At 40.5% G+C, this 19,836-nt stretch overlaps 1 protein-coding gene across 11 annotated transcripts in view; it reads right to left on the bottom strand.

The window, feature by feature from the left end:
• The window catches only part of mettl22 (methyltransferase 22, Kin17 lysine), a 90,491-nt gene that overhangs the window by 57,682 nt on the left and 12,973 nt on the right, over window positions 1-19,836 (bottom strand). For all 11 annotated transcript variants that reach the window (XM_033643910.2, XM_033643907.2, XM_033643908.2 and 8 more), the window contains one exon: window positions 15,614-15,654. In XM_033643910.2, coding sequence (XP_033499801.1) covers window positions 15,614-15,654 — 41 coding nt within the window. The remainder of the gene's footprint in view (window positions 1-15,613; window positions 15,655-19,836) is intronic.

The raw sequence follows: 19,836 nt of genomic DNA on the forward strand, positions 1-19,836 counted from the left end.
GCCGAACCATCATGTAAAGTGAGCCAGAATTGTTTGGTCAACGGTATCAAAAACGTGAGAAGAATTAAGATTAAGAATTAAGTGCATTTACCTGCACCTGCAACACAGTGAAGGTTTTTTGTCACTCTAAGGAGTGTCACTGACCCTGATTACACTTGGTTTTAAGATGCACTTCATTAATCCAAACACATACTGACAATCACACTTGTATCTGTCAGGAGTCTCCAGCTGACCACTTGTGATGAGGTTTTGTTACTCCCAACTTCACTTATGCTAGAAAGTCAAAGAGCCCTTCACACAGTTATTGCACCCACACTCTTGCCAGTCATGTAAGTGGTTGTGTCAATACAGTTGGAGATATTGTGGTTAGCAGACAACGTCTACTTCCATAGGACAAAACCACGGATGGTCACACAACACTTAGTCCAACTCATTGTAAATTGGCCGAGATATAGAGCATTAGTGTGCTGTCACCAAATGCATTCATAATGTAGTCCTTGTCAGGGGCGCAGATGGGATTTTTGAACTGGGGGGACCAAGCTGTCAGCAAATGATTCCAACTCAATTAGTTATTTTGTGTAAATACATACATACATATATATATATATACACTGAAGCTGCAATAAACATTAGAATCGTGAGTCTTCTGACTGAATGAACATTGGTAAACAAAGGCCTACCTGATCAACACTAGCCATACATGATCAAACTGTTGTTTGTCTGGTATGTCAATCACGCACCAAAACTTCATGCCTTCTGCATATGTTTTATTTAAACATTTGCTGATCTCAGCAGGATGAAGAATCTCAGCACAGAAACTTTAACTCTATTCTGAGAAAAAAGCAAAGAACCTATGTGCGAAAAATTAATAATAAAATAAAATGATGAAATGATTCACACTCATGCCTTCATGTAAATGATTATAAACATAACAATGTGTATGAAAACGGAAGTATAAACACTTAAACAACAGATTCACATAAATAAAAATAAGTAAAGACTACATAGCATGAAATATGAAATGAAATTTCAGTTAACAGTTGCTGCTTACTAAAATAACATTATACATAAAAATAATAACATTAAAGATATTCACCTACAGCCTAGAATGCTGTTATTTTACATTTAGCCTACTTCAGGTAAGTCCAAATGCCTTCTTATTATTGTCAGACTAGCTACTCAACATTACAAAACAAATATTTGCCACATCTGGGAAAGTCAACAGGCAACAGGCATAGGATATTTACATCTTTTGGTTCTTGAAAAAAAAAATGCTGTGATTATTTTTCTTTCTTCTCTGGCTTCATGTGGCAGAAAAATCACCAGCTCAGTCATTAGACAGTTGTATATGATCACTATGGTTACCGCTACAGGCACAGGCACAGCTACCAGCTCCTCTTAGGACCGCGGGGTCGAGAATCGTGCCTTATGATGCGTTACATTTACATTGGAAGTCGGAACTTGGAGCTCTGAACAACGTAACCTCCGAACTGAGCGCTTCCCAGTTTAAAAACTGGGAAATGGAACATGTAATTCGGAAAAAAAATGGACAGTTAATGAAATGAAAGGAAAACCCCAACGTTTATGCTTGTAGATGCTAGATTTCAATGCTTTTCCGACTTCAAAACTCCGACTTACGAGTACAATTGAATGCACCATTAGTTGTAGCACAAAGACCGGGCTATCAATGGATCAGCTGTGCAGTGTTATTAACTGAGAATTACGTGGTAAATTGAACACCTTGCTTTCCCAACTCAGCAAGGATCTGCTCCAGCCTTTCCCCTTCTTGAATAGGTGTAATGTGGATTGATCACTGACAAGGCTACTGCCGCTGCCATTTCAACTTTGTGCTGCAATGTAAGTTAGCCTAACTAACGGAACACTGATCCTCTTTTTTACCTATGTGTGGGGGTGACAGTGGGGGGACGGATCGGGGTCACTATAAATCTGGGGGGGACATGTCACCCCCGTCCCCAGTGCCATCTGCACGCATGGTCCTTGTCGGGGATGCATCAGGGGCTATATTCACAAACATACTCTCAGCAAGCTCCTAACTTGGCCTTTAAATGTTTAGTAAGGAATCTTAGTTTAGGAGTGATTTAGGAACGTTCTCAGAGAAACTCTGAGCAAGGACTGGACAGAAACTTTTACCTTAGTGGGGTGTGATTGACCCCGTTGCTAGGTATGATGCATTCTTTTAACTGATGTGATTGGTTGTCCCTGACACACCCTTTTGTGAGCCAGTAAGGTGTGGACACCCAGTGGAAATGAAATGAACTGCTGACTGTGAGAGTGTTCTCACTGTTGGTGTGATCATTCTGCTGATGGAAGGTTTAGACAGAACAAAGTCATCACTGCTGCACTTTTCCAGTTTTTCAAATATCTTAGTAATGTGATCATTTTATGTCTGGTATTATAGCTTTTTCATGTTGGGCATGAAATATGTGCATTACCCTAACAAGATTGACCACAAATACTATCCCTGCATGATCTAATCTGTAGCATTTCATTTACTCACTGCCATCCAGCATTTGGAGAATATTCCCTGCCCTTTTTGTGTTTCCATCATTTTCTCCTCTGCTTAAGAAACTGTTAAGCCTCTCAAAAGTCCTCCTCCCTACTCCTTTTTTCACTTTTTCACTTTAGGAGCTCTTTTAAAGTCTACGATGCTTCTTGAATAACTTATCTTTACAAGGACCTTGCTTTAACTTTAATGGGAAATTCTCAGAAAATGTTGCTAGGAGCAACTCTAAGCACGAGGAAGCTTTGTGAGTACAGCCCAAGGAATGTTAAGTGCTTGCGCTATATAAGATACATGGTTGGCAGTTGGTTTGATCAAATCACAGTGCCTCTTGGTGGTGGTTCACGCTTGTATGTAGCACTGTCCACTTGTGATCCAGTTGCCCAAGAGACATTAAAAAAAGGTGTAAAACAGTGAAATTTCTCTAACATACTGGACAGAATCTGATTTAAAAAAACAAAAAAACAAAAACCTTAGATTAGACAAAAACTTCAAAAATTGGCCTAAAATTACTGGGAATAGCTGGGTCAAGATCAGGGCACGTATTCACAAAGCTTCCTAGAACAAAGAGTTGCTCCAAGTGATATTTGGGGCAGCAGTAGCTCAGTCCATAGGGACTTGGGTTGGTAACCGGAGGGTCACCTGTTCAAGTCCCCGTCCGGACCAAAATATGGAGAGCGCCCAGAGTGCCTGTCATGGGCAGCCCCACCTTGACATCTCTCCACTTAGTGCATGTACAGGTCCTGTTTGTGCATGTGTTCGGACCTGTGTGAAATTGACAACAGAGTGAAAAAACTGAATTTCCCCTCAGGGATTAATAAAATAAAAAATTATTTTAAGAAAATTCTTAGAATTAGAACATCTTTCTAAGAATTCCCCCTTACAGTTAGGACTATTTCCTGGATAAGATAAAAGTTATTCTTAGCCGTCAAGCCTGTCTGTCTCATTTATACTCAATGTTAAATACGTATACGGACACGAATGGAGCCTTCTGTACGTACAGTACAGTACAGGCCAAAAGTTTGGACACACCTTCTCATTCAATGCGTTTTCTTTATTTTCATGACTATTTACATTGTAGATTCTCACTGAAGGCATCAAAACTATGAATGAACACATGTGGAGTTATGTACTTAACAAAAAAAGGTGAAATAACTGAAAACATGTTTTATATTCTAGTTTCTTCAAAATAGCCACCCTTTGCTCTGATTACTGCTTTGCACACTCTTGGCATTCTCTCGATGAGCTTCAAGAGGTAGTCACCTGAAATAGTTTCCACTTCACAGGTGTGCCTTATCAGGGTTAATTAGTGGAATTTCTTACTTTATCAATGGGGTTGGGACCATCAGTTGTGTTGTGCAGAAGTCAGGTTAATACACAGCCGACAGCCCTATTGGACAACTGTTAAAATTCATATTATGGCAAGAACCGAACAGCTAACTAAAGAAAAATGAGTGGCCATCATTACTTTAAGAAATGAAGGTCAGTCAGTCCGGAAAATTGCGAAAACTTCAAATGTGTCCCCAAGTGGAGTCGCAAAAACCATCAAGCGCTACAACGAAACTGGCACACATGAGGACTGACCCAGGAAAGGAAGACCAAGAGTCACCTCTGCTTCTGAGGATAAGTTCATCCGAGTCACCAGCCTCAGAAATTGCAAGTTAACAGCAGCTCAGATCAGAGACCAGATGAATGCCACACAGAGTTCTAGCAGCAGACCCATCTCTAGAACAACTGTTAAGAGGAGACTGCGCGAATCAGGCCTTCATGGTCAAATAGCTGCTAGGAAACCACTAATAAGGAGAGGCAACAAGCAGAAGAGATTTGTTTGGGCCAAGAAACACAAGGAATGGACATTAGACCAGTGGAAATCTGTGCTTTGGTCTGATGAGTCCAAATTTGAGATCTTTGGTTCCAACCGCTGTGTCTTTGTGAGATGCAGAAAGGTGAACAGATGGATTCCACATGCCTGGTTCCCACTGTGAAGCATGGAGGAGGAGGTGTGATGGTGTGGGGGTGTTTTGCTGGTGACACTGTGGAGGCCAGGTCATCTGCCGCAGCACTCCATCACTCTCCTTCTTGGTCAAATAGCCCTTACACAGCCTGGAGGTGTGTTTGGGGTCATTGTCCTGTTGAAAAATAAATGATCGTCCAACTAAACGCAAACCGGATGGGATGGCATGTCGCTGCAGGATGCTGTGGTAGCCATGCTGGTTCAGTGTGCCTTCAATTTTGAATAAATCCCCAACAGTGTGACAGGATGTTAGTGTGTCTGTGACTTCCTGTACGGACTGAAGGCTGCTGGAAACTGGCGCAGTTCATCTCGAACGAGCCTAATGACAACACTTTCACAGTCTCATATTGTGATGCAGTTCATTTTTTTCCCACTAGAGTGTTCACAACTTACAGGCTCATAAAAAGTCAACCAATCACATCTGTTACAAGAATATGTCATACCTAGCAATGGGGTCAACCACACCTGCGTGCTAAGGTCAAAGTTTTTGGCGTTTCCTTGCTCAGAGTTGCTCTACCTCATTCCTAAGCTAGGACTCCTGGCTAGAATTTTTAAGGCTGAGTTAAAGCTGCCCTGTGGAGTTTTTACATATAAACCAATGTCCGTTACATTACAGAAACCTTAAGTCCTCCGTTTGGGAACACTTTGGTTTCAGGGTAAAATACGAAGATGGAAATAAGCAAGTTGACAAGACAAAAGCAGTGTGCCGACACTGCAGAACAGCGGTCGGGTATGTACTTGGAAACACGTCTAACATGCTAACGCATCTAAAGCGACACCACCCACGTTTGAACGGCACGACTAGAAAAAGCAATCTGGTGCAAACTACGATATTGCCGTCGTTTAAAAAGAAAGAGTGTTTCCCTGACCATCGCGCTAAAGAAATAACAAACGCCATTGGAGTTGAGTAAAATTGTTTAAGCTGCACTTTAGATATAAGCATGTTTTGTTTACTGCACCTTAACAAAGTGGGAAAGCTAAGTAAGTTCCTAGTAAAACTGAATCTGAGCAGGCTTTAAAGCTGACCAGCTGCACTATACTTTTTATTTTAATTGAGTAAAACTGTTTAAGCAGAAATTTATATTTATATTTTTCATTCAAAAAATGTGTTAAAAAAAACAGCAGGATTTTATTTTTCACTTTTATATTTCTATTTTCATTCAAACTGTGAAAAAGCAGGATTTTATATATATTTGTTTCATTCAAAAATTGTGTAAAAAGAGTTAACTGCTGTGGTGGTATGTTTTAATAAGGTTACCAATAAGTAAAAGATATTTAATAGTTTTTTTCATTACTGTACCGAAAAAAAAAACGAACCGTGACTTGTGTACCGAGATACGTACCGAACCGTGATTTTTGTGTACCGTTACACCCCTACTGAAAACCCAAAGAAACGGCCCAGGAAAGCTTCCGAAGCCTCTGGAGCTGGTCTCGCTGGTCCTCCCCAACCTCCGCAACGTTCAGAAGAAGAAAAAAAGGCAAAACGAGAGTGTGACAAACGCAGAAATCAAACCAGAGTAAAGCCCGTTTCACACAGAGCGCGCAAAGCGCAGACCTCCACCGATGAACCCATTCATTGTGTATGTGCTACCGCGGCGCAAGAGCGCACCGCTCTGCCGCCGAGCTGTCTGTATTGTAAAGAATCACTCACGAGCAGCAGACCAGAGTGGCGTTCGGGAAAAAGGCCTGTTTATTTGTGCACTCCAAAAACTCCGGTAACACTCCAGGGGGTTAACACGTAAAAGTCTCCGTCCCAAACTCTGACTCTTCTAGCGTAGCACACACACTTCATACACACATACTCACTTACAGTAACCAGCGGGGCAGCCCTCCCCCTCTCTACTCCACCAATCTCCAGCCCGCACACTGACAGCTGACTCCACTCATACCACACTCACCACTGCCCCAGGGTCGCTACAGTATATTTGTTCATAGCAAATAAAACAACGAAAATTACTGGGTGGTAAATAGGTGTGTCATTTAGTTTTGTGCGGTGCGGGAGCGTCACTCGTATTGCCGACGTCATCGAACGGCGCACGCTGACTGTTATTGTTGCAGTACTCGGAAAAACACGGCAGATGGCGCAAATGGGCAAAACTCCACAGGGCAGCTTTAAGAGCTCTCTGAGAGTATTCTCAGAATGTTTGTGAACACGGCCCCAGCAGTAAGGCCCTGCTGGTGTCTGAACTCGTCATGGACAAAAAGCTTGACTTCTTATGCCTCACGGAGCTGTCCCACCGGGTTTTGCTTACATTAGTAAACCCCGAGCTGCAGGGAGGGGGGATTGGACCCCAATCACTCCTCTTTTGAATGCTTAGCAGTAAAAGTTATTGTTGCCATCTACCGAACACCAGTCCTCAACTGTTTTTCTCACTGAATTCTCCTCACTATTAACATCTGTATGTGCCATGTCCCCTACTGTAATCCTCTTGTGTAACCTTAATATTCACACTGATGACCCATCCAGTTCTTTTGCCAATGATTTTATCTCACTCCTCGACTGTCTCAGTATTACACAATATGACAACCTCCCAAAACATAAAAAGGGTCACACACTCGACTAAATCTGTGCACTGGTATCATTCCCTGTAATCTCTCTGCCAGCGAGTTCCCTGTCTCTAATCATAAAGTAGTGGGGTGAGGGGCCTCATTATCCAAAGTTAAAAAGCACTGGACTATCTCCTTCAGAAACATTAAAAACATCAATCCTACAGACCTCACTACCCTGATAACCTCCAACCCCAACCCTCCCCCATCATCCTCCCCTACTACTGACTTGGTGAATCACTATGATTACTGTCTCTCGGGGCATCAGTAGCGTAGTGGATACTGCCAGCGCCCCACGTCAATAATGACTCCCTGGCTACCGCGTTTATCTCATTATTAGACTCCATTGGCTTCAGTCAGGGTGTACATGAACACACTCACTGTTTTAACCATACCCTCGATTTAGTTCTGACGTATGGAATTGAAATTGATAACCTAACAGTCTTTCCACAGAATCCCTCGCTATCAGATCATTATTTGATTACTTTTGATTTCTTTTTACTCGATTACACGCCACTCAGCAACAGTTACTATTCTAGATGTTTATCAGATACTGCTGTCGCAAAATTTAAGGAAATGATGCCTCCGTCGTTAAATTTAATACCATGTCCTTCAGTAACAGAGGTTTCCCGTACTGACTTTAACCTCTCCCGAATTGATCATCTTGTCGATAGTGCCGTAGGCTCGCTGCGAACAACACTTGACTCTGTAGCACCTCTTAAAAAGAAGTTAACAAAGCAAAGAAGGTTCGCTCCTTGGTATAACTCTCAAACCCGTAAGTTAAAACAAATATTGCGAAAATTCAAAAGGAATTGGCGATTAACCAAACTCGAAGAATCTCGTTTAGTCTGGGCAGACAGTCTCAAAACGTATAAGAGGGGCCTCCGCAATGCCAGAGCAAACTATTACTCATCTTTAATAGAAGAAAATAAGAACAACCCCAGGTTTCTTTTCAGCACTGTAGCCAGGCTGACTGAGAGTCACAGCTCTATTGGGCCTTGTATTCCTTTAGCCCTTAGCAGTAATGATTTTATGAGCTTTTTTAATGACAAAATTCTAACTATTAGAAGCAAAATTCATGACCTCCTGTCCTCAGATAGTACCTATCTGCCCTCAAACACAGCTGTAATACCTAATATATATTTAGATTGTTTCTCCCCGATTTCTCTTCAAGAATTGACTGCAGTGATTTCTTCATCTAAATCATCAACGTGTCTCTTAGACCCCATCCCATCCCAACTAGGCTACTTAAGGAAGTCTTACCTTTAGTTAACACTCACATATTAGATATGATCAATATATCCTTATTAACAGGCTATGTACCACAGTCTTTTAAGCTAGCTGTAATTAAACCTCTCCTAAAAAAGCCCACCCTGGATCCAGAGGTGTTATCCAACTATAGACCAATATCTAATCTTCCCTTTCTTTCAAAGATCCTTGAGAAAGTAGTCGCAGACCAGCTGTGTGATTTTATCCATGATTAATAATTTATTTGAGGAATTTCAGTCAGGATTTAGAGTGCATCATAGCACTGAGACAGCACTAGTTAAAATTACAAATGACCTTCTGATTGCTTCAGACAAAGGACTTGTCTCTGTACTTGTTTTATTAGATCTTAGTGCGGCGTTTGACACAACTGACCATCAAATTCTGGTACAGAGACTGGAACACTTAATTGGCCTTAAAGGTTCTGCACTAAGCTGGTTTAAATCTTATTTATCTGATCATTTTCAGTTTGTTCATGTCCATGATGAATCATCCTTACGTACTAAACTTTGTTTTGGAGTTCCACAAGGTTCTGGGCTCGGACCAATTCTATTTACTCTATATATGCTCCCTTTAGGTAACATCATTAGAAATCACTCTGTAAATTTCCATTGTTATGCGGATGATACACAGTTGTATTTATCGATGAAGCCAGAAGAAACTAATCAATTAACTAAACTTCATAACTGCCTTAAAGACATAGAAACCTGGATGAGCACCAATTTCCTGATGTTAAATTCAGGCAAAACTGAAGTTATTGTTCTTGGCCCCAAACAACTCAGAGACTCTGTATCTGATGACATAGTTTCTCTAGATGGCATTGCTCTGGCCTCTAGCACTACCGTAAGAAACCTCGGGGTAATATTTGATCAAGATTTGTCTTTTAATTCTTATTTAAAACAAACCTCACGGACTGCATTTTTTTCATCTGCGTAATATTGCGAAAATTTGGCCTATTCTGACCCGAAAAGATGCAGAAAAATTGGTCCACACTTTTGTTACCTCTAGGCTGGATTACTGTAACTCCCTCTTATCAGGTAGCTCTAGTAAGTCTTTAACCCTATGGGCCCTAGGCGTTTTTGGGGTATTTTTACTGCCTTTACTTTTAAGATCATATCACAATCATTATAAAGGCTACATACACATGCTATAGCTTGTTTTTTTCAGGACAATCTGGGCTAACCAGGAGGCAGGCAGCTAAGATCACCCAAGATGGCTGCAGCGTGAGTGAGAGCAACACAGGCCTGTCTGCTTTCTACATGTAGCTTTATAAATCGCCTTACAACGTGATTTATAGTCACTAGCCCTGTTGTAGACTACAAATCTAGTAGTTCTTCTATCTTTTTGGGCACAAGGACTGGATAACCCTGATCTGTTCAACAATGGCAGCGGATCAACAAAATAAGATCTCTCTGCAAACTTTATGGGACGGCATACAGCAGATCAAGACAGATATGCTCGCTCATCTTGATACAAAAATTGATCCCATACAAACAAAACTGAGCAGCATCCAGATGTCCCTGGAGACTCTTGGTGAACATGTTGCTTTACTAGAGCACAGGGTCGGAGCAAATGAGGACGGCATACAAGAGCTTTAGCTACATGTGAGTTACCAGTAATGTGGAAATATTCACAAATTACCCCGATACATAAAAGTGGTGACATCATTGATCCAAATAACTATAGGCCTATATCGATAATCTGCACTATTGCAAAAGTATTTGAAAAACTAATTTTTAATAAATTATCTCATTATTTTAAGATTAACAATATTCTATCATCATTTAAATCCATCATTTATCAAAATGCATCCAAAACTAATCTTCTACCACTCATCACTGCATACAATAATCTCTGTAGATTTGCTCTTGGTTGTTCATATTATACTCGTCACTGTGCTATGTACAATTTACTCAAATGGCCCACACTCAATATAAGAAGACATATTCATTGGTTACAACTCATTTATAAATGTATACATTTCAATTATCCTCAGTATCTACAAGAACTTTTGATCCCATACTCCTCAAGATATCAATTAAGGCACTCAACACAATACTACTTCTTTACTCCTTCAGTCAAAAGAACAATTGGAAAAAAAGCATTTTTGTTTAAAGCCCCTTCAGACTGGAATAATTTACCATTAGATATACAATCCTTGACATCATTTCACATGTTTAAATATGGTTTGTCTTCTTACTTTGAGCTAAATTGCACATGTTTCAGATGATACTGTATCACTGTATTTTCTATATTCTTTACCAAATTATTTATCCTTTCTAATAGTTTTGCTAGGCATGCATCTGTTTGTCAATGGCCTATTGCTGGCCACCTAGTGATTGTGTTTAGTTTTGTTTCATATTCGTCTCTCTGATGTTTATGTGTTGATGTGTGTTGTATTAGTTGTCGTTTGTATGTAAGTCTACTGTTGATCGTTGTTCTGTTTTGTTCTTGAATGTATTGTATGTTAGGATCCCCTCGAAAACGAGGTGATTCACCTCAAGGGGTTTATCCTAATAAAATAAACTTAATCATCAACCAGAGTTGCCATCATTTCATGTCCTTCTATGTGCCTGTATTTTATATTAATTTTTATATCAATGAAAAAAACAAATCCGTGTTACTAAATTCTTACATTTTTACATCTATCTCAGCATAGCAAGTTGGAAGTTGACATATTCTACCATATATGAAGAGGGGAGACTCTCTGGAATCTGGCAATATAAGAACCATGATGGTGGCACATTCTGTCACTTCACAGTTGTCCAAAACATGTGGTTTGTGCCAGGCGGACATGATTGCCAGTATTTTTTCATTATTGCAAGAAATTCCATTGACTCATTCACAAGTCAAAAATGTGTTTTATCTGAAAGAAACATGCAATATTTACATCTAAGATAATAGGGGGGACATTTTGGGCATTGGAGGGGAGGGGGGGGACATGTCCCCCTCAATGTATATGGTGACTACGGCCCTGTCATGCATGCATAATTAGGCTACAGTTGTCTGGGTGCGCAAAGGTGAAGTACGCTGGTCTTGTCATACAAAGTTTGACGAGTGTCAACTGGACAATATGGAGATGGACTACAAATGTGGATAGACAGGGAGAAACACATGCAAGCCTAAGATGTGGTAAGATACGATATTCCTCACTATATGAAGTGACTGATAAGATGGATTGTAAAGAAATTCGTCAGGTTTTTATTTTGTAGACAATCAATCCGTATTTATAGCATGATGGGATGACAGCACAATGATGTGGTATCACTGGAAAGCTCTAGTCCTGCGCTTTCATGTGATATGCGTGGCATTTCTGTGCGAGCCTGCATTCGCGAGTAATCCATCTAAGAGTAATGTGTGTGCAAAGCTGCATGAAAGCTCTGTTATTCATGATTTTAGTGTAAATTTCTCATTTTTTTTCTCTGTGAAAACATTGGACTACCGACAAGTGCTTGGCCTTGTCAGAACGCTACAGTTCCACTGTTTCACGTGATATATGTGGCTTCTCGCTATGACACACGGTCGCGGAAAAAATCAATAGAGAAGAACAGGTGTGAATTTGGACGCACTGTGCGTCGTTCAGGCCCATAGGGTTAAAAATTCTCCAGCTAATTCAGAATGCAGCGGCACGTGTACTAACAGGAACTAAAAAACGAGATCACATTTCTCCTGTTTTAGCTTCTCTGCACTTGCTCCCTGTTAAATCCAGAATTTAATTTAAAATCCTACTGTTAACTTATAAAGCTCTAAATGGTCAGGTTCCGTCATATCTTAGAGAGCTCATAGTGCCATATTATCCCACCAGAGCACTGCGCTCTGAGAATGCAGGGTTTCTCGTGGTCCCTAAAGTCTCCAAAAGTAGATCAGGAGCCAGAGCCTTCAGCTATCAGGCTCCTTTCATGTGGAATCATCTTCCTGTTGCGGTTCGGGAGGCAGACACTGTCTCCACATTTAAGACTAAACTTAAGACTTTCCTCTTTGATAAAACTTATAGTTATGGCTGGCTCAGGCTTGCCCTGTACCAGCCCCTAGTTAGGCTGACTTAGGCCTAGTCTGCCGGGGGACCTCCTATAATACACCGGGCACCTTCTCTCCTTCTCTCTCTCTCTCTCTCTCTCTCTCTCTCTCTCTCTCATATCCTGTTACTGCATCTTGCTAACTCGGCCATACTGCATGTCACTAACTCGGCTTCTTCTCCGGAGCCTTTGTGCTCCACTATCTCACAGATTAACTTATATCGCAGCGGTGCGGTGTCTGTTATTATACACATATGATTATTGTCACATACATATACTATCAGATATTAATATTTACTTTCAACATATTGTACCACAATAGCCAGAATAATTATAATATTATTACTTTCAGTAATGTTGTTGTAAGCTACTGTCATTACCGTCTGTCTCTGTCTCTCTTTCTGTCTCATTGTGTCATACGGATTACTGTTAATTTATTATGTTGATCTGTTCTGTACGACATATATTGCACGTCTGTCCGTCCTGGAAGAGGGATCCCTCCTCAGTTGCTCTTCCTGAGGTTTCTACCGTTTTTTTTCCCCGTTAAAGGGTTTTTTGGGGGAGTTTTTCCTCATCCGCTGCGAGGGTCCTAAGGACAGAGGGATGTCGTATGCTGTAAAGCCCTGTGAGGCAAATTGTGATTTGTGATATTGGGCTTTATAAATAAAATTGATTGATTGATGTACAGAGGCATCGCCTGGCTGCAGCAGCCGTGGGTTCGGTTCCGGCTTGTGGCCCTTTGCTGCGTCAGTCCCCACTCTCTCTCCCTCTGTCTCCCAATTTCACTCACTGTCCTGTCCATTAAAGGCAAAAAGCACACAAAAATAATTATTAAAAAACAAAAATTAAATTACTGTCTCTTCTCTTCCCTCGCCGTCCTGCCCCCCCCCGCCCCCCCCCCCAAAAAAACCCATACAGCCTCCTTTACCCAGACCGCTCCCTGGTTTACCACTGGTATCCAACAGCTGAAAACTGCTGGTCGTTGACTGGAGCAGCTGTGCAAAAAGACTGGACTTTCAGTACATACCCAAATATACACTGAACATCTACATCAATATAAGAATGCTCTTTCCACTGCCAAATCCCCGTACTACTACAACCTCATTAGTACGGCCAAAGATAACATAGCCCTGTTCACAACAGTCAGTCACCTACTCCAACCTCCTAAAACCCTCACCCCGAACACTTCTACTGACCAATGCTTTGCCTTTCTGGACTTCTTCATTAACAAAATCAACACCATCCACATACAGCTGCAGTAGTCATTCACTTCCTCAAAGGATCCACCCTGGATGCTTAAAACAGGCCAATCACTCATCAGCCCCCTCTCTAACTTCACCCCTCCAACAGAAGAAACCATCTCTGAGCTCATCTGCAAAGCAAGACCACCCACCTGTCAGATCAATCCCCTTCCCACTACTCTCCTAAAAGCCTGCCTGCCATCCGTGTCCCCCATGATCACTGCAATAATCAACTCCTCCCTTACCTCTGAAACTGTACCCTCCACTCTCAAACTGGCTGCAATTACACCCACCTTCAAAAAAACAGGTGCTGACCCAGCTGACCTTAACCACTACAGGCCAATCTCTAACCTCCCCTTAATTTCAAAAATCCTGGAGAAGGTGGTTGCCGCTAACTTCAGTCCCACCTTGACTCAAACAACCTCCACGAACCCTTCCAATCTGGTTTCCGCCCAAAACACAGTACTGAAACAAACCGGGTTAAAATCACCAATGACCTCCTCTGCGCAGCTGACTCTGGACTGCTCGACATTCCTTATCTTCCACGATCTCAGTGCTGTGTTCGACACCATCTCCCATCATCTACTCCTGGAACACATGGCTGATATTGGGATCTCTGGTGTTGCACTTTCGTGGTTCATGTCCTATCTCACTGACAGACAATAGTTTTTCCAGATGAGGAACCACAAGTCAACGTGTTCTGCTGTTTCACTGGGTGTCCCCCAAGGATCAGTATTGGGTCAATTATTATTTATCATCTACCTCATTCCCCTGGCCACAATCCTCCATCACGATGGTGTTAATTTCCACTGCTACGCAGATGACACACAGGTCTACATCTCATCTAAACCATCCACTGCCCTTCCTCCCACCTCCCTCACCACCTGCCTTAAGGACATCAGGAGTTGAATAAGCAGGAACTTTCTGAAGCTCAGTGGCAGCAAAACCGAAGCCCTGCTCACTGGTTCCAAAAACACTGTGGCCAAAATTCAAAGCACCCAAGTCCCACACATCATCATTGATAACTTCCCTGTACCCTTTTCCAGCCATGTGAAGAGCCTCTGTGCCTTCCCACCAAACTCATGAGCAGGCTTCAGATCATCACCTGCACCAAATCATCTGACCACATCACCCCCATTCTCATCCAACTACACTGGCTTCCTGTTCATTACCAGATTGATTACAAAAACCTTCTGCTCACCTTCAAAGCCCTCCACAACCTAGCCCCCACCTAGGAGTACACCCCCTGCAGCTCCCTGCGCTCTTCCTCTGCTAGTTTCCTGACCGTCCCCACTTCACGCCTCACCACCATGGGTGCCAGGGCTTTCAGCTACACTGCTCCCAGGCTCTGGAACTCCCTATCTCCACACAGTCAACAGTCTGACAGCATAAAATCCTTCAATTCCAATCTCAATCCACTCAGTGTCCTTACTTATGTAAAATATGCTGCAATCCATGCTCTCTGTTATGGTTGTATAAGAAGTAGAGAGAACTGTGTGAAAAGGTTTTCAGTTTCAGAGCACAGTTGGCAGAGGAGCATAAAATTGATGGAGAAAAACTGTACAGCATGTAAAGGTTTGCACGTGGATCCACGAAATGAAAATATGAACCTTTAACTATGATGAGAATTGTCGGACACAATTAACACTGCCACAACTCCCATAGTTTTAGCAGTCCTTCACAGGCCCATCCTATGTTAAATATTGCCCCAACCAAAACACAGATCCTATATAGTGTACCTCTACAGGCATTGCCTTCAAGATATCACATACACATCCAAATGTGACTAACTATACCTGTGGCATTGAAAAAGTTACAACCACATAAGACTGCATTTTTCCAGAGTATGTATCATAGCTTCAGGTAAAACAGTCACCTCGTGAAGTCAAGTTTTGTTTGGGAAAACCGTTACATCAGCCACACACTGACGTTAATAAGTAATCAGAACTGGGAGGGTTTATGGTGAGGGTCAACAGATAAAAAGATGGATTGATCAAATATTACTGACCTGTTTGCCAACATCCTCCAGGGGTGTGGCCATAGTGTGCTCTGTAAATAGATGGAATTCATATATTAAACACTTTGTAAGAATTATGTAGTGCACTAACTAACCCTTTGTCATTTTACATCTGTGACTGAATTGTGAGAAGTGAGACAGGCCGGACTGGCCACTGGGAGAATAGGGAGAAAAACTGTTGAAAATCGCTGAATGAAATACAGGGTATGTTATCTTATATCATGAACTTATTTTATAGCTTTACAGATACCCCCCATTGAAGTGATTTCTGATTTGAGTAAAAGGAACGAGAGCAGCCGTAGGTATATAAGCTGTGCGCTTGCACTGCGTTCTTCAGTTGGCAGTTACACTCAGAGTAAAGCTACTAAAGGCCAGCCAAGTCACTGTTTGTTTTCATTCTGTCAGAATAAAACCATCCTCACCTTTTCTTAAAATATGTTCATCCTGGGTCCGTGATTTGTGGGTGTAACATATAAGCCTATTGACGTCAGTCGTTAGCCTCTTAGCTAGCAAGTGAAAATCACTGTTCATGGCAAACTAACATTTTCAACCTAGGTTAAGTCAACTGCATGGCTAAAGTTAGTTTACCGTAACATCAGTCATGGTAATGGGGATGCTTCAGCTCTTACAAGTGGGGTGTTTTGTCAGATAAGATAAAAAAATGGAAAATAAAAAACCCTTACGGGACATTTGGACACTTGCTAAGGGAATAGCATCATTTTGTAAATTTAATGCTACTATACACAACAGAATAAGCATTCTGGATACATTTTGATTTTGTCAATTTTAATTAAAACGGTTATTATTCATACTTATAATACATGATTGGATGGGTTTACTGAATACTGCAATTATAGTGCAATTATTATTCTTTCTCAGTTCTTCAGTTGACAACTGAAATATAGAAGTCTTACAAAAAATTTCACCTTATATAAAGTGGCGGCATTTTTTTTTTTATGGCAGTATAAGCAACGTGGCAGGAGGGAGAGCTGCACAAGAGTGAACAGAGCACAGATGATTTAAGGACACTGCCATGATCAAAGGGTTGCATTGGAAATGTATGCTGCAGTGGAAAGAAATTTCCATGTGAGTGGCGTTGACTCTTTGCTCTCTAGTTTGTAGGTTGGGTGCATTTTTAAAAACAAATACACCTAATTTACTAACTTATAATTTCTGATTACTCATTATGGCACCAGTATTGTATTCTCTAATTAATCAAATTCTATAAAAAAGGAGCAACTGTTTAGCTCACCTATGCCTTAAAACTATGGAGTTAGATTTGTCTCATTAATACCTGTAAATGCACAGAGGGTGATCTACAAATATTTCTTGATCGGCACCCGTTTCATAATTATGTGTGTGAACAGATCGACAATCTGCGTGTAAATGTGTAATCTGTAAATATAAAACACATTCCACAAATACAAAAAATATCTGTGAATACATTAAATTAATTTGCAAATAAATGAAAAGCATTTGTGAATATCTTCCTAACATTTACAACTTTCGAACAGGCATTTGTGAAATCAGTTTTTATTTGTGAATCGAAAAAACATTTGTGGATCTCAGTTCTTCGCGTGTGGATTTGCTTTTTACACACACGGATTTTTGAGACAAACTTTCCGCCGGTCCAAACGAAAATGCACTCGTATCACTCGGCCATCTTCGGACAGCACGTGATGACCCAGCTGATGACGTCATTTCCGCATGTGAAAGTAAGAGCATGCAGTCTTTCTATGGCTGTTTTTTGTTGTTGTTTTTTTAATAATAATCAGCAATAAGTAACGTGCATTCATTGTTTTATGTTAATGTCATACAGTGAGTATTAGTGTGTGTTTATTTGTTCTATGTATCTGGCACACTTTTGTATACATTTCTGTTTGAGTATGAAAGGCACGGTGGCTGCTTCTTCAGTTAGCAGTTATCAGCCAACTCATCCTTTATATTTTTCTTTTATTCTTTCGAGTAGGATTAAAGTCACAAAGCACTTCACATCTTATTATTAGTGTACTCTTACTAATGTAGTTGTAATGTCTGTGCTGACCGCATCGTGTTTAGTTAGATTACATCGTTTCAATGAGGTTACGTTAACTGTTGTAAGATATTACAAGTGGCAACACCCTACACCCACTTTTATACATTGTTAATAGACCAGAAGTCAGTACCATCCAACCTGTAAAGAGGGCCACGGTAGAAGATGCTGGTGAATGACATCCAGACATCTCTCCACAACCTTTCAATGCTAGTGTAATCAGTACAAAATTATGGGGTTTAAGATTTAGACATTTTCAGCACAGCATTTAAAAGATCATTTTATCATTAAACAATAATAGAAAATAAATACAGCTATTCATTAGGGCCGTAACGGTACATGTATTTGTGTCGAACCGTTCGGTATGTGACTTTCACTTCGGCACGACCCTGTACCGAATTATTGAGCGCAGGATATTATCTTATTTTATTTTGCTTTATTTTAATTACGTTTTTGCGAGCCGAACCATTTAAAATATCTAGTTCCCCGACGGACATAATTGAGTGATGGACCGAGTCCGACTGTAAATCTCCACTTTCACTTTGTGCAGCGCATTCTTGCATTTTGACAACATGGCAAGTGAGCCTGACGAACCTGAAGACCCACCCGCAAACCTTAAGTCCTCCGTTTGGGAACACTTTGGTTTCAGGGTAAAATATGAAGATGAAAATAAACAAGTTGACAAGACAAAAGCAGTGTGTCGACACTGCAGAACAGCGGTCAGGTATGTACTTGGAAACACGTCTAACATGCTAACGCATCTAAAGCGACACCACCCGAGTTTGAACGTTAACCAGCACGACTAGAAAAAGCAATCTGGTGCAAACTACGATATCGTCGTCATTTAAAAAGAAAAAGCGTTTCCCTGACCATTGCGCTAAAGAAATAACCAACGCCATTGGAGCTGAGTAAAATTGTTTAAGCTGCACTTTAGATATAAGCATGTTTTGTTTACTGCACTTTAACAAAGTGGGGAAGCTAAGTAAGTTCCTAGTAAAACTGAATCTGAGCAGGCTTTAAAGCTGACCAGCTGCACTATACTTTTTATTTTAATTGAGTAAAACTTATGTCTGTTTAAGCAGAAATTTATATTTATATTTTTCATTCAAAAAATGTGTTAAAAAAACAGCAGGATTTTATTTTTAACTTTTATATTTCTATTTTCATTCAAACAATGTGAAAAAGCAGGATTTTATATATATTTGTTTCATTCAAAAATTGTGTAAAGAGAGTTAACTGCTGTGGTGGTATGCTTTAATAAGGTTACCAATAAGTAAAAGATATTTAATAGTTGTCTATTTTTTTCATTACTGTACCGAAAAAAAAATGAACCGTGACTTGTGTACCAAGGTACGTACCGAACCGTGATTTTTGTGTACCGTTACACCCCTACTATTCATAAAATATATTTGTATTCATAAGAATGAATAAAAATGCAAAATATAAGTGTACCTACATCTGATCTAACACATGCAGTCTATGTTCTAACTGCTGAGTTTTCTAGTGTCAATAGAGCCATAAGTCATGATGACATAAAAACACTTTGACCAGTAGATGGCAGTAGCAGGTCTGCTGGCCAAACAAAGACAACTGCCAACTGATTATACATATAGAAAATACCAATTATGCTAAAAACAACAAATGGGGTACATGATTACAATAAATGCAATGGTAAGTGAAACATGACACAAGTTATCTTTTACAGGTTGGATGGTACTGACTTCTGGTCTATTAACAATGTATAAAATGCTGCACCCTGCTTTCGTGCCCCCAACCCACAACATGAATGTTTACTGTTGCCATGGCAGCAGATGCTGTTTCAGTAGCTAACGTTAGCTTAGCACAATCTACATATTAACAATGAACAATACAACTACAATATTACATTTCTAAACAAAAAGAGCTACCAACACCAACAGCTATTCTATCAAAGACCTTAACCAGGGTGTTGCCACTTGTCATATCTTACAACAGTTAACGTAACCTCACTGAAACGATGTAACCTAACTAAACACGGTGCGGTCAGCACAGACATTACAACTACAATAGTAAGAGTACACTAATAATAAGATGTGAAGTGCTTTGTAACTTTAATCCTACTCGAAAGAATAAATGAAAAATATAAAGGATGAGTTGGCTGATAACTGCTAACTGAAGAAGCAGCCAAGCCACCGTGCCTTTC

The sequence above is a fragment of the Epinephelus lanceolatus genome, chromosome 18 (genome assembly GCF_041903045.1).
Source record: "Epinephelus lanceolatus isolate andai-2023 chromosome 18, ASM4190304v1, whole genome shotgun sequence".
NCBI lineage: Eukaryota > Metazoa > Chordata > Actinopteri > Perciformes > Serranidae > Epinephelus > Epinephelus lanceolatus.